The sequence below is a fragment of the Cetorhinus maximus genome, chromosome 20 (assembly GCF_964194155.1).
Source record: "Cetorhinus maximus chromosome 20, sCetMax3.hap1.1, whole genome shotgun sequence".
Taxonomy (NCBI): domain Eukaryota; kingdom Metazoa; phylum Chordata; class Chondrichthyes; order Lamniformes; family Cetorhinidae; genus Cetorhinus; species Cetorhinus maximus.
In genome coordinates this window covers 32127375-32145010 of record NC_135898.1, presented here as the reverse complement: position 1 = coordinate 32145010, position 17636 = coordinate 32127375, and the positions used below count along the sequence as shown (strand labels likewise).

The window sequence follows — 17636 nt, the reverse complement described above, 5'->3', positions numbered from 1 at the left end:
TTTTGCAGTTCTACAGTGACCTGGCCCATGACCTTTAAAGAGAGCACTGGAGGGCCCCATGTATCAGGTCAGCTTTTGTTGTGTAAATATTTAAGCTTTTCCCTAACATGGAGTAAGGATGAGCAGGAGTGTGTCTCCTGCCTGTATGGCATTTCTGAGGGCCGCTGTAGGCTGTGTTCAGACCCATCATCATCATCGCCTTATCTGTCCCTCAGAACCTAGTTGAGGGCCCTGTGAATATTGCCCAATATTCATCTCAATTGGCATCTGTAACTTGCTGCAATATTAAAATAATCAGGACTTTAGGAGCTACTTGTACCATTGCAAGGATCATTCCCTAGCTGTGCCCAGTTGGCACTGACCTAGTTTTGCAAGCAAATCCCTACCCCAAATGTATATTTTATTCATTCATAGGATGTGGGCATCCTGCTGCAAGGCCAGCATTTATTGCCCATCCCTGTTTGCCCTTGAGAAGGTGGTGGTGAGTCGCCTTATTGATCCACTGCTGTCTGCGTGGTGTAGATAAACCCGGAGTGCTGTTGGAGAGGGAATTCCAAGATTTTGACCCAGCAACAATGAAGAAACAGTGATATAGTTCCAAGTCAGGATGCTGTGTGACTTGGAGGGGAATTTGCAGTTGATGATGTATCTGCTGCCCTTATCCTTCTAGGTGGTGAATGTCAAGGATTTGGAAATATATTAACAATAATATGCAAGTGTTCATTTTCAATTTAATGTTGAAGTGAAGGCCCTTTCAGAGTACTTGGTTAAGTATGTTTGTACAATTTAATAGGCACCTCAACTTTGGAAAGAGTGATTGATGGGTCAGGTTTCCTGAAGCAATACTTTCATCTTGACAAACTGGGATGCTAATACCTTTGCATTAATCTTCAGAGTTCTGCATTTCAGCTGTAGCTTTCAAATCATACTGTCATACACTAAAGTATTCTGAAATCATACAAAGCAGTATCAGAGGAATATATTGGACCTTTGATGATCTCTCCACATCCACATTCTTCTCAATAAATGGACGTTTTAAAATGATTATTTTTTATTTGGAGTGTGTATTACAATAATGACCTTCTACAAGTTGGTTTTGCATTTTGAACTGATTCATGGCGATTTCATGGGTGTCCTTTGTAGATTCTTTAATTGTGACATCAGCTCTCCACATTAAGATCATTAATTTGCTTTACATTACCAAGTTAGTCACTACATCAATAATCTACCTAGTCCTTCCAAAGAAGAAATTAAATTTCGGCATTAAAGGCAATATTCACAAAGGTTGAGTGGGTTGAGAGCAATGTCCTCTCTAAGCTGTACATGTGTATGGCTGTGCAGCAACCTGGAAACTACCAGGCGAGCAGTGCACAATTCATCCCCTTTAAAATACCACACGCATGTGGACATCTGAAACATTTTGAAGCACCCACACCACAATGAACAGGTCACACAAAACTGAAAAAAAAAGAAGGGACGTTGGTTGCAAACCCACATCAATGCTGTTAGAAAAGTAACCTGGCTGTGCAGAACGATATTATAACTAACTTGGTGGCGGTGGTGGGTGGATTTTACAGAGGACAAAAGAGCGGGAAACATGGTGACTTAATTAGGCAGGGTGCGAAATCTCGATTTCCCGACAGTAGGTTGTGATGCAGGGATAAAGTCAGGAGGGTGTTTGAAGCATGGCGAGCATTACGCCAGCCTGTGGTGGGTTCATACTTCTAATACATTTGCTCCATGAATATTCATGAGCATGAAACAGTTTTCAATTACATCCTACATTCAAGATAAAGTCGGCGGTGCACAAAATTCTTGTGGCACCTTGATTATGCTTGTTTAAATGTGGCGTTCACCAGCCGGCTTTGTGCAGTTGTCTCTGAGGTCAGTGATTTTTCTTGTTTAACTCTACGGCCCAAGGGAGGGGGAAGGGAAACGACAGCTTGCATGGAGGCTCGGGACCAGCAAGAGTGAGTTAGTGGTGAATTGGTTGTGGAGTGGGGTACGGCGTGGAGGAGTGGAAGAGTGATCCAGGGGAGGACAGAGTGTGGTGTTAGTGGCATGGAGGAGTGAATTGAGAAGGGACTGGCATCCTTGAATCAGGAGGGAGAGGTGGTGGGAACTCAGTCAAAGTAAGTGGACAAAATAGGCAATAGATTGAAATTAAAGAATTGATTAACTTTTTTCTGAATGGAGTAATTAGATTCTCTATCACTCACCGCTGTGGGCAGACAGTAGCCAAAGAAAACCGCTGGACACTCCTCAACACATCAATGTGGATAATCAGTGGTACGCTGGAATTAACATTGTACAATGGCTCCCAGTCCTGTCTAATATTCCACCTCCTGATATGCGCTGGAAGGCAAAATGCTGAAAGAGTTCAATCACATTGAAGCCAATCCAGAACTCCCAATCCATGAAGACCTTCAGAACTTATTGACTATATGACTTAAATCACACAAGCCTTCCTGGAACTCTGTAAATGCTTTGAGAGTGCAGGGTTCGACAAAATTGACAAATGGCGCAACCTCTGAACTGACACCAATATCGCCAACAAAGATATGGTGAGTGACCTCCCCTGAAAACAGTAGTCTACACTCAACGGGATCTGGGGTCTCCATACAAGGACATCACACTTTCTCCACAAACAGAGTTTCCCAGTGTGTGACTGTGGTCACTTAGATCAGAGTGTTCACTGTTCATGAGTTGATGTAGCCGACAAAAAAATTCTGCAGGATTCAAGGCAATCCACCTGATAACACGTAGTGCTGTGACTTGGCTGTGCAACTTGGACTTAGATTCGTAAATCTGGAAGATTTCATAGGTAAGAAGATGATTTGAGTTTTCTTTTCAAATCTAAAAGAATTTGTAGACACTCAGTGTGGCAGCACACACATTCCTCTAAGCTCGACCTTCGTGTGACCCTTCTTTTCTTCAATATAGTTGCTCCTTGTCATGCCCAGTACAGGCATGTCGTATTGTGGACTTTCAGCCAATATTTTAAAATTTGGACTCAAACAGGCTGTTAAGGTGGCTGCTGCATATCATGTGACTTTTGTCATTTGAACTACAGACAGTATCAGATCTGCGACGAATACCTAATTAAATATGGACATAGGTGAGGATTACTCACAGCATTTTTGGAATTTACACATTTCATAGTTTAAGGATGGGTCAACACCTACAGACTATGGCATTTCCAGACTGCCTGCGTCCATGTTTCATACTGGACAATAGGGAAGATTGAAACTCAATGGCACTATCAACTTCCCGTTGTATCATGATTGCCACCCCCATGCAAACTAGATTAGGTGGGCCTCAGAAGTGTTAACTCAGTGATCATGTGATCAAAACTGGTTTCAGGGACTGCACCGTTATTACCCCAGGGCCCAGCAGATCATCAGAAACATCAGTCATCAGCCAAAGTGAGTACCAGACTCTGAAACTAGCTACTCTTCAAGCAGCCAAAGTACTTAACCTGTTCCAATTTCAAAGTTCACCTGAGAAATTCACCTGTTAGGCAAGGGAAAATAGACACTAAATATCTGTTCAGTGCCTCCATCATGTCCTCCTTCCATATGATAATTACTTCTCCTTCTGCTTCTAAGGGACCAATGTTTACTTTAGCTACTCGTTTCCTTTTTAAGTACTTATAAAAAAGGCCTTACAATCTGTTTTTATATTTCTGGTTAGTTTACTCTCCTATTTGATTTTTTTCCCTTTTTATCAGGGGAGAGCTAAAGAAGGGTAGTCAAGTAAAGGTCCAAATTCCACAACTACACATCTGCTTTCCATTTCATGAATTCCTCTTTCTTCAATTGTTGCCTTACTTCTAGGTAAATTGTGGAAATTTATTGAGATGTACACAAGCTGGAATCCTACAGAAGTAGAAAGGTCACTGAGCAATCAAATCAATCTACAACAGATCAACAAGCTGGAAAAACAGTCACTGCCGATAAAAATGGACTTGATGAAAGACTGATACCATGTTAGACCAAGGTCAGGGAGACATCTGTTTTAGCAGTACCATTCACCTACAAGGTTCATTACTGACAGGAGCCAATGCTTAATCTTTATCTTCGAGGCAAACATTACCAAAATATGCATTTTACATAAACTCTATTTACAAGGGATTTTTTCTGTACTGTTTTAACAGAATGCAGGTGTAAGCAATAATTGGCTTCATTTCGCCTAAACGACGAGGCCTTACCCACAACATTAATTGACAATGATATGAAATTAAGGGGGCATATTCCACTAAGGGAGTCACGAGAGAGTGTTGGGTAACAGTCTCTGCCCCTTGGAGTGAAATCCCACATTTCAAACCATACGTCATGAGACATTACCTGTCCATGCTCTGTTTAAAATAATCAGGTATCTGTGTCGCCCCACATTCGACTTACTAGGAGAACAGTAACTGTAGCCAATAAGCTCAAGAAGTCTGAGAGCTCAGAGTTAGCATGGGATAATGCAGTGGGAAATTTCATAAAAGGCAAAAAGGGTTGCTTTGCCCAAAGGGTGAAAACAGGCACTAAAAGTATGCTGTGCCAATAAGAAATGCCTGTTTGAAATCTGGCCAATTTACACATTAACACACCATTTTTTTTCCAGGGAGATTGAGCCAAATGTGATCGAGATAAAAAGCTCCAGATATATCCTGAAGTTGATTTTGTCTTTTGCATTCATCCTAGAATTCTTAGATTGGGGGCAATTTCCATCAGATACTTCAGGTGGTAAAGAGGTAGCTCAAATGGGGTCTTTGGTTTTGCCTGAGTTTAGTGCAAGATCGCACCCTTGATAAAGGAGTGCACAGTGCCAAGAAGCAGGTTATCCATAGCAAATAGAAATCTGAGAGAACATTGATTAAGAGATATGCCAGGCATTGCGAATTCCAGAACTTGCTGGTTAATTTACACTGTTCCATTGCTGCTTCACGTGAACAGTATCCTGCCCTTAGCCTCCCCATTATTTTTAAAGAACTTGCCGGAATTGCATATTCAATGTCCATAAGACTCACTGCTGGTTATTAAGTCTGGTAGTTAAGAGCATAAGTACCTGTTTAACTTTGTGATAATCGTTTCTGTAATACCAATCAACCTTTCTGGCCCAAAAAGGAAACAATTTAAAATGTTCAATCTCATTCCTGCATGTAGTCTATTGTTATTGGAGAATTATTTTTTCTCTCTCTCCCAATCCAGCCTTTCTTTCCCTTTCTATTTCTCTTTATGTACATGATCTGACTGTGATTTAACCTATTTCCTTCTCTGTTAGTCACGTTGTTCACTAAGGTCCCAGATACCCCTTTGTCCTCGTAGCACTGTTACCAGGTTGCACTTCCAGCAACTTTTTAAGGGGCAAAAATAAAATCAAGCTGAAAGATTCAGGAAAGCATCTGAGTAACCAGGAACACTGTGAGATGTCCCACTCCAGCAAAGTCCAGCCTATCATTTTAATCTTGCTTTCTTGACAAGTCAGGTGTTCAAAAATGAATGGATGACAAATTTTCAGACTGTACATGGATTTCATTCCACAGGGCTAGAAGTAAAAAAGACATGCACAAAAGATGCCTGATCACAGTGTTATGAATTATGATAAGACCAGATTACATTACCTTCAGGATATGTATGTGCAGCATGCAACTGTATATTGTTCAGCAATTGCCCATCGCAACATTCAGTTTAATGAGCATAAATGCAGTTATACTGTAACCTTATGGTGAGATTGAGAATTGTTCTCTGTGATAGATATATGACAAGGTGAACTAAAATGTTCAAATCACTGTTGCATCATAATTTCATTGCTGATTGACATTAGCTCCATGTTTCAATATGAAACAGAATCTATGCACATTCACCTCTGATTCCATAGGAGTAAACTAATACCAGTCACTTTTTCATTTCCAACTGTCAACTTTTCGTTACTTAACCCAGGGAAAGCTGAGCCTCCTGTCTTTATGGGTTGTCAAGGGTCCCTGGCACCTGCAGGTGTGACTTCAGTTACAGGTTCCAATTAATTTCCATCTATCTTGAGTTGCTGTTATGAACAGATCTCAGTGATTTGCATGGTGACAACACTTGCTTCAGCTCCTTTCAAACCTCCAGGGCCACAAAGTTCATACAGGACATACCGGTGAATAAGAAATCCAAGCTGAGACAGGGCTGAGTTGTTTGGGCTCTGAGAATTGGGTTGACAAGGTTGGGAGGGTCAGGAGTATGTGACCCTGGGGCTTCAGGATGGGTCCCCTGACATCGACCTCCCACCCACTACCCTCATACTCATTTAAAACGCTAACACATATCTCATTGCGTTCAATTAAAGCTGCCAGTCACAAAATTCCCCATAGTGTCTCAGCAATATGTTGAGTGAGTAGATTAGAGCTTCAGACTTCTTTTAAAAAAAGCCCTGAAGTGCAGCTACAACATTTCTTACAGTTCAAAAAGAAAACCTATGTAAAGTGAAGCAGTGATTTTCCCCCCAAGCTGCAATACATGTTCAAGCCCAGTGTAATAAAAGGCATTTCTTACACTCACTGCTTTAATACTGGGTAAGAACGTGTGAGCAAATAAATGTCCAAAGTAGGTTTTAACCCACAAAATTTCACGTTAAAAATGTCCTTGTACTTGTTTACTCATACACATGCAGACAGAATGTTAACCTTTCTTATGTTTAAAAGAGTAGGGTTGCCAACTCTGCCTGGTCAAACCCCTGGAGGTGTTATCACATGACTTCCTGCCCTCCAGTTGCTCCACATTCATGTTCCTGCCATTGGTCGCCCGACCTGTGGATCATCACAGCTCACCACCTTCCACACCAATCAGAAAGCAGACAGACACTTTGTTATCCGATTGGAGGATTCTTGACTCAGTCCAAAAGGATTTTCCCATGCTGGATAACTAATAGACTGCATTTAAACAGAAACGCATTTTCTTAATTCCCCTATGAATTTTCTCCGTGGTTTTGCTCATTGCAGTGTCCTGGAGATTAATCTTTAATTCCTGGAGACTGTAGCAAGGGTTGACAACCTTAAATCCAAATGATGCTTTTACTGTCAGCCTCAAAGTGTCAAAAGTACATCCTGCTTACTCCCAGTCCTTATTATGATAGGTGATAAATGATCCAGAAGTTGGATAAATAAGCTTAATCGTTTTCATATCATCCGCTATTGCCTGCATTGTGCTGATGCTCACTACAGCTTGTACCCAAGCTCCACAGCTGCGGTAATGATGCCATCTGCCTTCACTCCAGGATGCCAGGGACTGTGGTGTCAATTATCCCACTTAATGGCAACTGGGTTAAGTGTTTAACAGTTAGAGAGGTAACTTCTCACTGACAGCGCTGTTACAAATGTAATCAACCACTCTACATGAGAGGTTCACACATTTAGCATCCCGTAGGAACACTTACACATCTCAGTGAGACCTGGGGTTTGATGCACTACTAGCCCATTCAAGGGGGTTGCTAACAACTTGGCCCTGATCTCCTTTCATGCCAGGCAGGGATCCACACTTTGGGGCTACATGTACCCCCTCCCCCCTCCTCCAAAGCTCTGGCAATAAGGCTCAGAAAGCCCAGGCAACTCAGTAATACTTACACTTACAATTCTTATTTGTTCTGTGTGAACTTTGAGAGGCAGGGATTCAGAAATGGTGTTCTTGGTGCTAAATGGTGGATAAATGCCAAACCAGAACACTGGGGTATTTTGAGATGTCGGTAAACTAATGGGAACAGGGATTCAAGCTTCATGGCTTGGATTTTGCACATCTGCATTCCATGATATCCCACATTCTCATTTTACTTCTAATGGTTAGAAAGCCCTGGTTGGAAAGTCCCTTGCGGCCTACTCCTGGGGTCTGTACTTCTGTAATCCATGGAGATAAAAGCTCAGAGACCCTGGAGATGAAGTTTTGATCCGACCAAGATGTCATAACTGAAAGTCAGCACAACATTATCATACATTTATGTCATAAGTGAGTGCTTTGTATTAGTCCTAGAGAAAACAGTGGAGACTATGTACCCTCTCACTGTTGGTGGAACTGTCGAATCACTGTAAAGGAGTATTGATCATTCTGATGATTAATTAATTTTTTTTTAGAAAAATAGCTTCATTCCATAGCTCAATATGCCCATTCAATTGTTAATTGAAAAAAATGTTTACATATAGAAGAAGTGAGACTCCTACAAGCGAAGACTTTTTCAAAACACGAAAGAGGAAGTGATGACTCACGTTGCTCATATATTCGGACAGTAGATCCTGAAGTGCTTGGCGCACTGCATTGCACTCTATTATAATATGCTCACGATGCAGGTCACGTGTGCAGGAGGAATCCGCCATTATAGCAGCTTCACTAACTATACCTTCCAGCCTCCCTTCCAGCATAGACCTCAGGTCGTCTTCATGGATTGCAAGGGGATTGGTCACGATCGCACTCTGAAAAGGACAAGAAACCTCTGTTAAATACCATTACATGTCCCCATCACTGTTAATATAACCAATTAAACTCAGTAACATCCATTAGATAAAAACAGTTTACATTTATATAGCATCTTTCACACTCTTAGGATGTCCCAAAGCACTCTACAGCCAATGAAGTATTTTTGAAGTGTAGTCATTCTTGTAATGTAGGAAACACAGCAGCCAATTTACACACAGCAAGATCCCACAAACAGCAATGCGATAAATAAGCAGATAATCTGCTGTAGTGATGGTGGTTGAGGGATCAATTCTGGTCCAGAATACAAGTAAGAATTACCCTGATATTTTCAAAATGGAGCCATGGGATCTTTAACATCCAATCAGCTGCCATGGTTTACCCTTGTCCTGATGTGTCGACCTGTTTTCTAAGTGTTTTAGATAACTCTGGCCATACAGCTACTGACAGAGCACCTCATATAAATATTAGATTCGGTAAAAGAACACTTAAAACATGTGTAGGTACTTGTGTAAGTGAATAGAATCCTAACGTTGTTTGAAAGGTTTGTGTGCAGAGAGGATTCCTCTAGGAGCTGATGACCCTGCATTGAGGTTGGCCTGAAAATTTATGTTGGTCTTTGGCCAGGTGTAGTTTATTCAAGGGGGAAAAGACTAGAAGAAATTTTGAATATAGCTGCAGAGTAACAAGCATTGGTCAGCTCAAGTCTTCAAAATGAACTCACTCACAAACAGGTATTTCCTCAGTCTCTTCCCCCCTCAGAGCAGTTACACAGAACGCTGTAAGCCACTATCATATGAGACATTCTTTCTGAGCTGCACTGCAGGATTCCCAAGAACTGTCCTGGCATTGGAATTTGTGGTAATTATGATTTATTTAGTGTGTAATTTACCTCTAAAAATAATACTTGTTAAGGAAGATCACATGATCTGTAGTTACCAATAGGGGAGTAGCTCTGGCTACCTCAGCAGTCAATGTGGAGATACAGTTGGAGTGGAAAGCACACGTGTAGTTGTTGCTGTGTATATTGTAAATAAACTTAAAGTTTCCACCCAATAAGTGTCTGCAATCGACTCTATCGTTAATAGCACAACTTGGCCACCCTACAACAAACTGGTGATGAAGATAAAACAGGATTGAACAGAAGAAATCAAGTTAGAGAGAAATCGGCACTGTACCTCTCCCAGTGATTGTAAGTAGCAAGCTCCATTAAAATTGAAGAAGTTATCCCCTCTCAAAATGCTACAGTTTGGGAGAATTGATCCTTTTGAACCAGCCACAGATGATTGGTCTCAATACATAGAATGCCTCAGGTTATTTTTTCAAGTGAACAAGATTATAGGGGAAGAGAAGAGGTGAGCGATCCTCTTGAATACTTGTGGGAGCAAAACCTACAGCCTGATTTGAAGTTTGATGGCATCCAGTGCCCCAGATTTGAAGAATTTTGATGAATTAGTGGACCCCGTGAAGGGTCACTTTCAACCCAAGCCCTCAGTCACGATACATTGGTTTAATTTGCAAAATAAAGCCACGGGTGAGACAATTACAAGCTACATGGCAAATTTTAAGCAGTTAATGGAGCAATGTGAGTCTGGTACGACTTTGAACGAGATGCTCAGAGATCGTTTAGTGTGTGGTGTGAAAGAGGACACTATTCAGAAAAATTATTGTCCAAAGTGAGTCCGGATTTCAAGAAGGTGCTAGAGATAGCACTGGCCATGGAAATCTCAGCAAGAGATTCAAAAGCAATACAGGGTGTGCAAAATGGCGCCGTCCTCCAGATCAGGTGGGAAACCTCAACAGAAAGTGGTGCAGGAAAGCGAGACTCTGCTGAGAAGCGGGAAAGAGCCCGCACTAACCGAAGAATAAAGAAAAATAACTTAGCAGAGAAATTGAAGAATAATTTTAATAGAGTTGGAAACAATCAGTCTTTTAGCGATTGTCAGTTTAAAGAATTCAAATGCTACTATTGTCACAGAAATGGACATATAATGAGTCAGTGCAAGGAAAGATTCAAACAGGCTTGTAAACAGAAGAAGAAACCCAATGAAATCTACAATGTAGAAGAGCCTGAAACAACAAATTCAGACATTTATTTACTGTTTAATCTGGAAGTTGGAAAGACAGAACCAATATTTGTCACAGTGAAAGTAAATGGCAAACCTGCTAGAATGGAAGTGGACATGGGAGCTTCCACTACAGTAATTGGGGATCGTACCTTCAGATATTTGAATAATGGTGAACATCAATTAAGCTTAGAAGAAACAGCCGCCAAACTAAAAACATATACAGGTGAAGACATTAAAGTAAGAGGCATAAGCAGAGTAACTGTCCATTATGGAAGCCAATCGGCAAAGCTACCTTGATGGTGGTAGCAGGTGAAGGGTCAAGCTTCCTTGGGTGAAATTAGTTAAAGGAGATTAAGTTAGAATGGGTTGAAATATTCCAGTTGAGAGCAAATGGGTTACTAGAGCCACTTGGAAAGTACGCCACAGTCTTTAAGGATGAACTGGGGAAAATCCAGGGCCTGCAGATTCATGTGGATCCGGCTGCAAGCCTTCACTTCAGGAAAGTGAGACCACTGCCATATGCCCTGCGAGAAAAGTCGACACTGAGCTGAACAGATTAGTGAAACTGGGCGTTACACAACCTGTGTAGTTGCCAGAATGGGCAGCGCCCAGAGTCCCCATTCTTAAACTCGACCAAAGTGTCTGAATTTGTGGAGACTACAAACTGACAGTTAATAAAGCAGCAAAGCTAGACAGGCACTCTATTCCAAAAATTAAAGACCTGTATGCCAAGATGGCAGGAAGGACAATGTACACAAAGCTTGACATGAGTCATGCTTATCAACAACTAGAGTCGCATAATGCTTCCTGGCAATTTGTCACAATTAGTACCCACAAAGAGTTGCACCAATACACACGACTGCCGTTTGGTGTCACCTCTGCTTGTGCCATCTTCCAGAGAACAATGGAAAGCTTATTGCAGGGACTGCCCCAGGTTGTAGTTTATTTAGATGATGTATTGGTGACAGGATTTACTGAAAAAGAGCATTTGGCAAATTTAGAAGAAGCCTTAAAACGTTTCTTGCAAGCTGGAGTGTGTTTAAAAAAGAAAGGTATACATTCCTAGTGAGGGAGGTAATCTATTTAGGTCACCGGGTAGATTCACAGGCCCTCCACCCGGTTGAGGAGAAAGTGAGAGCCATAAGAGAGGCACCCGCCCCAAAGAACGCCTCAAAGCTCAAATCATTCCTAGGAATGATCAACTATTATGTGCTGTTCTTACCCAATTAATCTACAGTGCTGGATCCCTGCATTCTCTACTTAAAAAGAACCAACGTTGGTCTTGGGAGGTGCCCCAGAAAGAAGCTTTCATAAAGGTGAAACAATTGTTGCACTCGTCCAATCTATTAGTGAACTATGACCAGAAGAAAGAATTGGTGCTGACATGTGACGCATCTCCCTACAGAGTGGGAGCAGTGCTATCTCATCGGATGGATGATGGCACGGAACGGCCAATAGGATACGTATCAAGAACGTTCACCACAGGAGAAAACGGATACTCACAGATAGAAAAAAAAGGCCTGTCCATCATCTTTGGTGTCAAGAAATTTCACCAGTACGTACACCGCTGTCAGTTTACAATCGTTTCAGGCCACAAACCATTGCTAGGATTGTTTAGTGAGGACAAGGCTATACCACCCATAGCCTCAGCGAGAATACAACAATGGGCTTTAATTCCAGCAGCATATCAATACACTTTCGCACATAGGCCTGGCAATCAAATCGCAAACACCGATGTCCTTAGTCATTTGCCTTTACAAGAAAATGATGAGCACGTCCCAGTTCCACAGGAAATAGTTTTACTGTTAAATTCCTTAGGTTTCTCGTTGGTATGTGCTCAACAGATCAGAGACTGGACAAGTCGGGACCCAGCCCTATCTCAGGTATGAGAACACGTGCTACATGGCTGTCTCACAGGAGCCCGTATCTGACGAAATGAAACTGTACTTCAACAGAAGACATGAAATAACCAGCCAGGATGGCATCTTATTGTGAAGAGCACGAGTGATTGTTCCTTCAAAGGGGAGGGAGCCACTTTTAATTGAACTACACAATGCCCATCCAGGAATTTCCCGAATGAAGACCACAGCACGCAGCTATCTATGGTGGCCTGGGATGGATGGTGAAATAGAGAGTTTTGTAAAGCCACTCTTCCTCAAATGGACTGGCTGAAAGGATGGTTCAAACGTTCAAGGCAGGCATGGAAAAGCTAACTGGTGATTCATTGGCAACCAAGCTAGCACGCTTTCTTTTTCATTACAGCACCCCTCACACAACAACAGATGTCACACCTGCGGAGTTGTTGTTGAAGAGTCACCTCAGGGTGAGATTGAGCTTAATAATGCCGAATTTAGAGGGAAAGGTGGAAAGGAGTCAGAGAAGCCAGAAAACTAGACATAACTGGCATAGCACAAGAGGAGATTTACCATGGGAGAGACGGTATACATGAAAAACACTGGGAAAGCGTCAAAGTAGTTTCTGGGTGAAATAAGTGTGGTGACTGGACCTCTATCTTACCATGTGGAGGCAGAAGGCCAGATCATTTCTTAATATTTGGACTACAAGTCACCAAGATTTGATTAAAGCAGTGATCATGACTGGGTCTGCATTTCCTGTTGAGGATACTCAACCCAGGACTAACATGTCTGATGTTCCTGTAAGAGTTGAGGATACAGAACTGCAAGTGCTCGCCGAAGCACCTGATGTTCAGGCAACTCCGGAAAAGGAGGCTCCTGACAAAGAATCTGAAGTTGTGGAGCTGAGACGTTCCACACGTACCAGGGAACCACTTGAAAGACTGAACTTGTACATTCCTTACCCAGTGTAAATATTATGTGTCTTGAAAAATATGTACTTATAAATATATGTATAGCCAAGTTAAAAGGGGGGGAATGTAGTAATTATGGTTTTATTTAACGTGTAATGTACAATTAAGAATAATACTTGTGAAGGAAGATCATGATCTGTAGTAACCAATAGGGGAGTAGCTCGGGCTACCTCAACAGTCAGTGTAGAGTTAGAGTTGGAGTGGAAAGCACACGTGTAGTTGCTGCTGAGTAGATTGTAAATAAACTTAAAGTTTCCACCCAAGAAGTGTCTGCTGATCAACGCTATCAATAATAGTACAACTCGGCCACCCTACAACAGAATTGTTACTTGAGGCCCTCAATGGTCTGTTCAAAAAGAGCTCTTGTTGACCTGTGCATCTGCAACCGAGTTTGGAAACTGAGCATGGGTTCCTGTTGGGAGCCATGAGTCAAATGGGGAGGTGATAACCCTTGTCCACAAGCAGCCAGCCTCTCACTTACTGTACAGGATACAAGTGGAGGGGTGGAAGATTGCTGCAGGATAAATGTCTCATGGCAGCTACTAGAACATCAAGTACAGGCCTGCATGACAGCAAGCTAGTGTGTAACACCAATTACACATTCATAGTATTACCGCTGGACTAGTAATCCAGAAACCCAGGGTAATATTCTGAGGTCTTAGGTTCGAATCCCACCATGGCAGAAGGTGGAATTTGAATTCAATAAAAATCTGTAATTAAAAGTCTAATGATAACCATGAAACCATTGTCGATTGTTGTAAAAACCCACCTGGTTCACTAATTTCTTATAGGGAAGGAAATCTGCCATCCTTACCTGGTCTGGCCTACATGTGACTCCAGACCTACAGCAATGTGGTTGACTCTTAAATGTGGGCAATAAATGCTGGCCTGGCCAGCAATGCCCACATCACATGAATGAATGAAAAAAAGGTTTTCATAGTTCCTGGAGGCAGTGTGTTTGTGTGAAACACAGGGTGATGTGAATGCAATCCTGTACACTGCAATCTGTGGAAACCTCAGAGCTTCATCTTGCTGCTTCTGGTTGTCCACGGAGAAAGTGAGGAAAGTGTTTGCTCTCTCAAACATGGCATCAGTCACCTACTTAACACAGCATGTTACTGATGTCACCTGTGGTTACCTGGCGAGGAAGTTCAGGGTTACAGTGACCAGCTGGGAGAGTGCATTGCAGGTCTTGTTCCAGGAAGAGGTAAAACTGTGGGGAAACCTCCTAATGCACTGCCTCCCCATGGCTGCAATGAACCTAGAAAGTCTTGGGTGGGTTAGGTTTCTCTTCTCCTTCATCTTCCTGCAGCTGCCCCTCTGGTAACCCTTTCCTCCTATTCCTCATCCTCCTTATCCTCTTGCCAGAGTGGAATCCCTAGAAGGATGATCCTGAAGGTGTAAGTGTGATGCAAGAAGTCCCTCTTCAGCCACTAGCTCCACTTTGCAATGAGTACAGTGCAACGGAAGCAAAATATCTCTCAACGCTCTACAGCATTTTCAAAGAAAGGCTTGCATTTATATAGCACCTTTCCTGATCACTGGATATCCCAAAGTGCTGCACTGCCAGAGGGACAGGACTGATGGGTGCTGCACTGTCAGAGGGGCAGAACTGAGTGGGTGCTGCACTGTCAGAGGGGCAGAACTGAGTGGGTGCTGCACTGTTAGAGGGACAGGACTGATGGGTGCTGCATTGTCAGAGAGACAGAACTGAGTGGGTGCTGCACTGTCAGAGGGGCAGGGCTGAGCAAGTGCTGCATTTTTGGAGCGGCAGGACTGAAGAGGGCTTGCATTGTTGGATTAGTCTATTGCACAAATGAGATGTAAAACAGAGCCCCAAGTGCCCTCCCAGGTGGATGTAAAATATCTCACTATTTTAATGAGTGGGGGTAGGGGTGAGGGGTGTGTTCAATATTTATCCTTCAACCAACATCACTAAAGCAGATTATCTAGTTATTTGTTTCAATGCAGTTTGTGGAGCTTGTTGTGTGCAATTTGGCATTTCCTACATTACAACACAGTGACTACACTTTCAAAATACTCTTTCATTGTAAGGTCTATGGGGTATTGTGAGGTTGCAAATGGGCCTGTGAAAAGTTCTTTCTTTCAGGGGCTGAATATTTGCCTGAGCATTTTCGATCCACTGGAAGGAACTATATATTTGATCTTTTATTTTGTGAGCATTCCCTTTGAGTGGCTGCGTCCCTTGGGCGTTGAGGGCTATATGCTCACATATCATTTCCGGGGGCAAATTTAACTGGGATCACCAAATCAGAAAGAAGAACAAAGACATTGCACAACCTTCTGGCTCAGTGGCAGCACAGTCCAACCAAGCCAGGACCAATATTTTGGATCCTCTCATCTTTTTAATGCTCCTTTATAGGGGTAATTTAAAGTCAATGTTGATAAGCAGCCTTGCTGCTAAATATCTGCAACAGAATCACCCTCACTATCCCAGTTTCTTCCTCAAAGAGCTATTAGCAGTGAGCCAATGGAATAAAGCTCAGGGAAGTTATTCAAACGTGGCATTTTCAAAGTATGATCTGGGCTTATTTCTGGATTAATTGTCATTTGAAATCAATCCCATTTCCCAAACCTAAATTTTTTAAAATCACAAAAAGAAAACCCATTTGTATTCATGCAGGACTGTCAGTTTGTAATATTTCCGTTCAAAAGGATTTCATTATTTAAAACAAAATTGATTAGATGGTGCATTTAAGCTGAAATATTTCAGTGCCATTGCTGTCAATCAAAGGCTCTGCTATTTTTCTTATTTAGATTCAGCAATAGCCCCACACTTATATCACAAGGTTTAATTCACCTGCACTTCTGTACTGGACAATTTTCTTCAACTTCATTTTTTAATGTTGCCCCCACTTACAGAACGGAGAGCGTGAGACATCTTTCTGTCCATTTGGTGGAATTTTATGGAGCCTGTAAGAGTGGGAAACGTGGCATTACGAGGGTGATTTAATTAGGCAGGACGCAAAATTTTGATTTCCCAGCAGCGGGTTGAGATGCAGGTATAGGGTCAGCAGCGTGGTTTGCGGCATCTCAAGTCTCACTCCGGCCTGCAGCAGGTTCCTATGTGTCTTACGGTTACATGCCATGAATACTCATTAACATAAAAGGTTTTAAATTTACGTCCTACATTCGAGATAAAGTCAGCGATGCACGGAAATCTCGTGGCACCCGGTTCACATTTGTTTCAAGATGGTGTACACCAGTCAGCTTTGAGCAGTTGTGTGTAAGTTTGGTGATTTTCCTTACTGAATTCTCTGGCACAAGAGAGAGAGGAGCGGGAGACCAGCAGCTTGCATGGAGGTTGGGGACCGGCAAGGGTGAGTCAGTGGTTGGGGGTGGGGTGTGGAGAAGGGTCGGGGGGGAACGGAGGAGTGGAAGAGGGATTTAGGAAAGGACAGAGGGTGAGGCTGGGGGCATGGAGGAGCGAAATGGGATGGGCCTGGCATCCTGGGTGTGGTGGGGAGTGATGGTGGGGACAGTGGGCCATGGTAAGAAAGGGGTCTGAAAGGTGGGCTCAGTACTGTGGAGGCCACTCCCGCTTCTTGCTTTTGGCTGGTTCCTACGCGATTACAGTTAACATTTAAAATGCCAGTGGAGTGCATGGGAAACATGGGGGATCACATGGCAGGGGGAGCTTTTCAGTGGTGAAACCCACAATCAGCTGAAAATACTGCAGTATGGGCGAGCTATAAAAAAGCCTCCTGGACAAACAGGGAAACTACATCACGGCCGTAACTTTCCTGCCCAATTCCATTGCCATTTTTCAAATTTGAATTTCGCTTTGTAAATAATTCACATTACTTTGATTCATTTTATTCATATGTGCATCATTGTTATCTGTTGAGACTAACTTTGTCATGGAGCTAAATGTACTGGCGCACCTCGTGGTTGGCCCAGATTGATGGTTACGGGGGAGTTAGGGACATTTCTTTATTGTGGAAGAAACAATGTTGTGTTTTTGGATTCACTCTTTATTGAATGTTCACATTAGTGTCCAGTGTTGTACTGGTCACTCTGTGGATTGTAAAGGACATTGTCCGGTATCACTCTCAGTGGGGGTAGTTGAATTGTTGTAGGTGAAGGCAAAGCCCTGTAAGGACTCTGCCAGCCAACACCCTGAGATGGACCCACATGTGGACAGGACTGACACCGCCCTTTAGGCCCCTCATTTTCTTACCTTGACTGACTGTCCCCACCACCCCATCCCCCCAACCACACCCAGTGTGCCATGCTCTTCCCTCTCTGCTCCTCAATGCCCACTCCCACTCCCACTCCACAACCACCTCC

The 17636-nt window shown here is 42.7% G+C and overlaps 1 protein-coding gene across 1 annotated transcript in view; it reads right to left on the bottom strand.

Annotated features, from left to right (window-relative positions):
• Positions 1-17636, bottom strand: part of LOC144695011 (catenin alpha-3-like) — a 1693436-nt gene that overhangs the window by 1361170 nt on the left and 314630 nt on the right. Inside the window, exon 7 of the mRNA XM_078565866.1 lies at positions 8225-8428. Within this exon, the coding sequence (XP_078421992.1) occupies positions 8225-8428 (204 nt within the window). The remainder of the gene's footprint in view (positions 1-8224; positions 8429-17636) is intronic.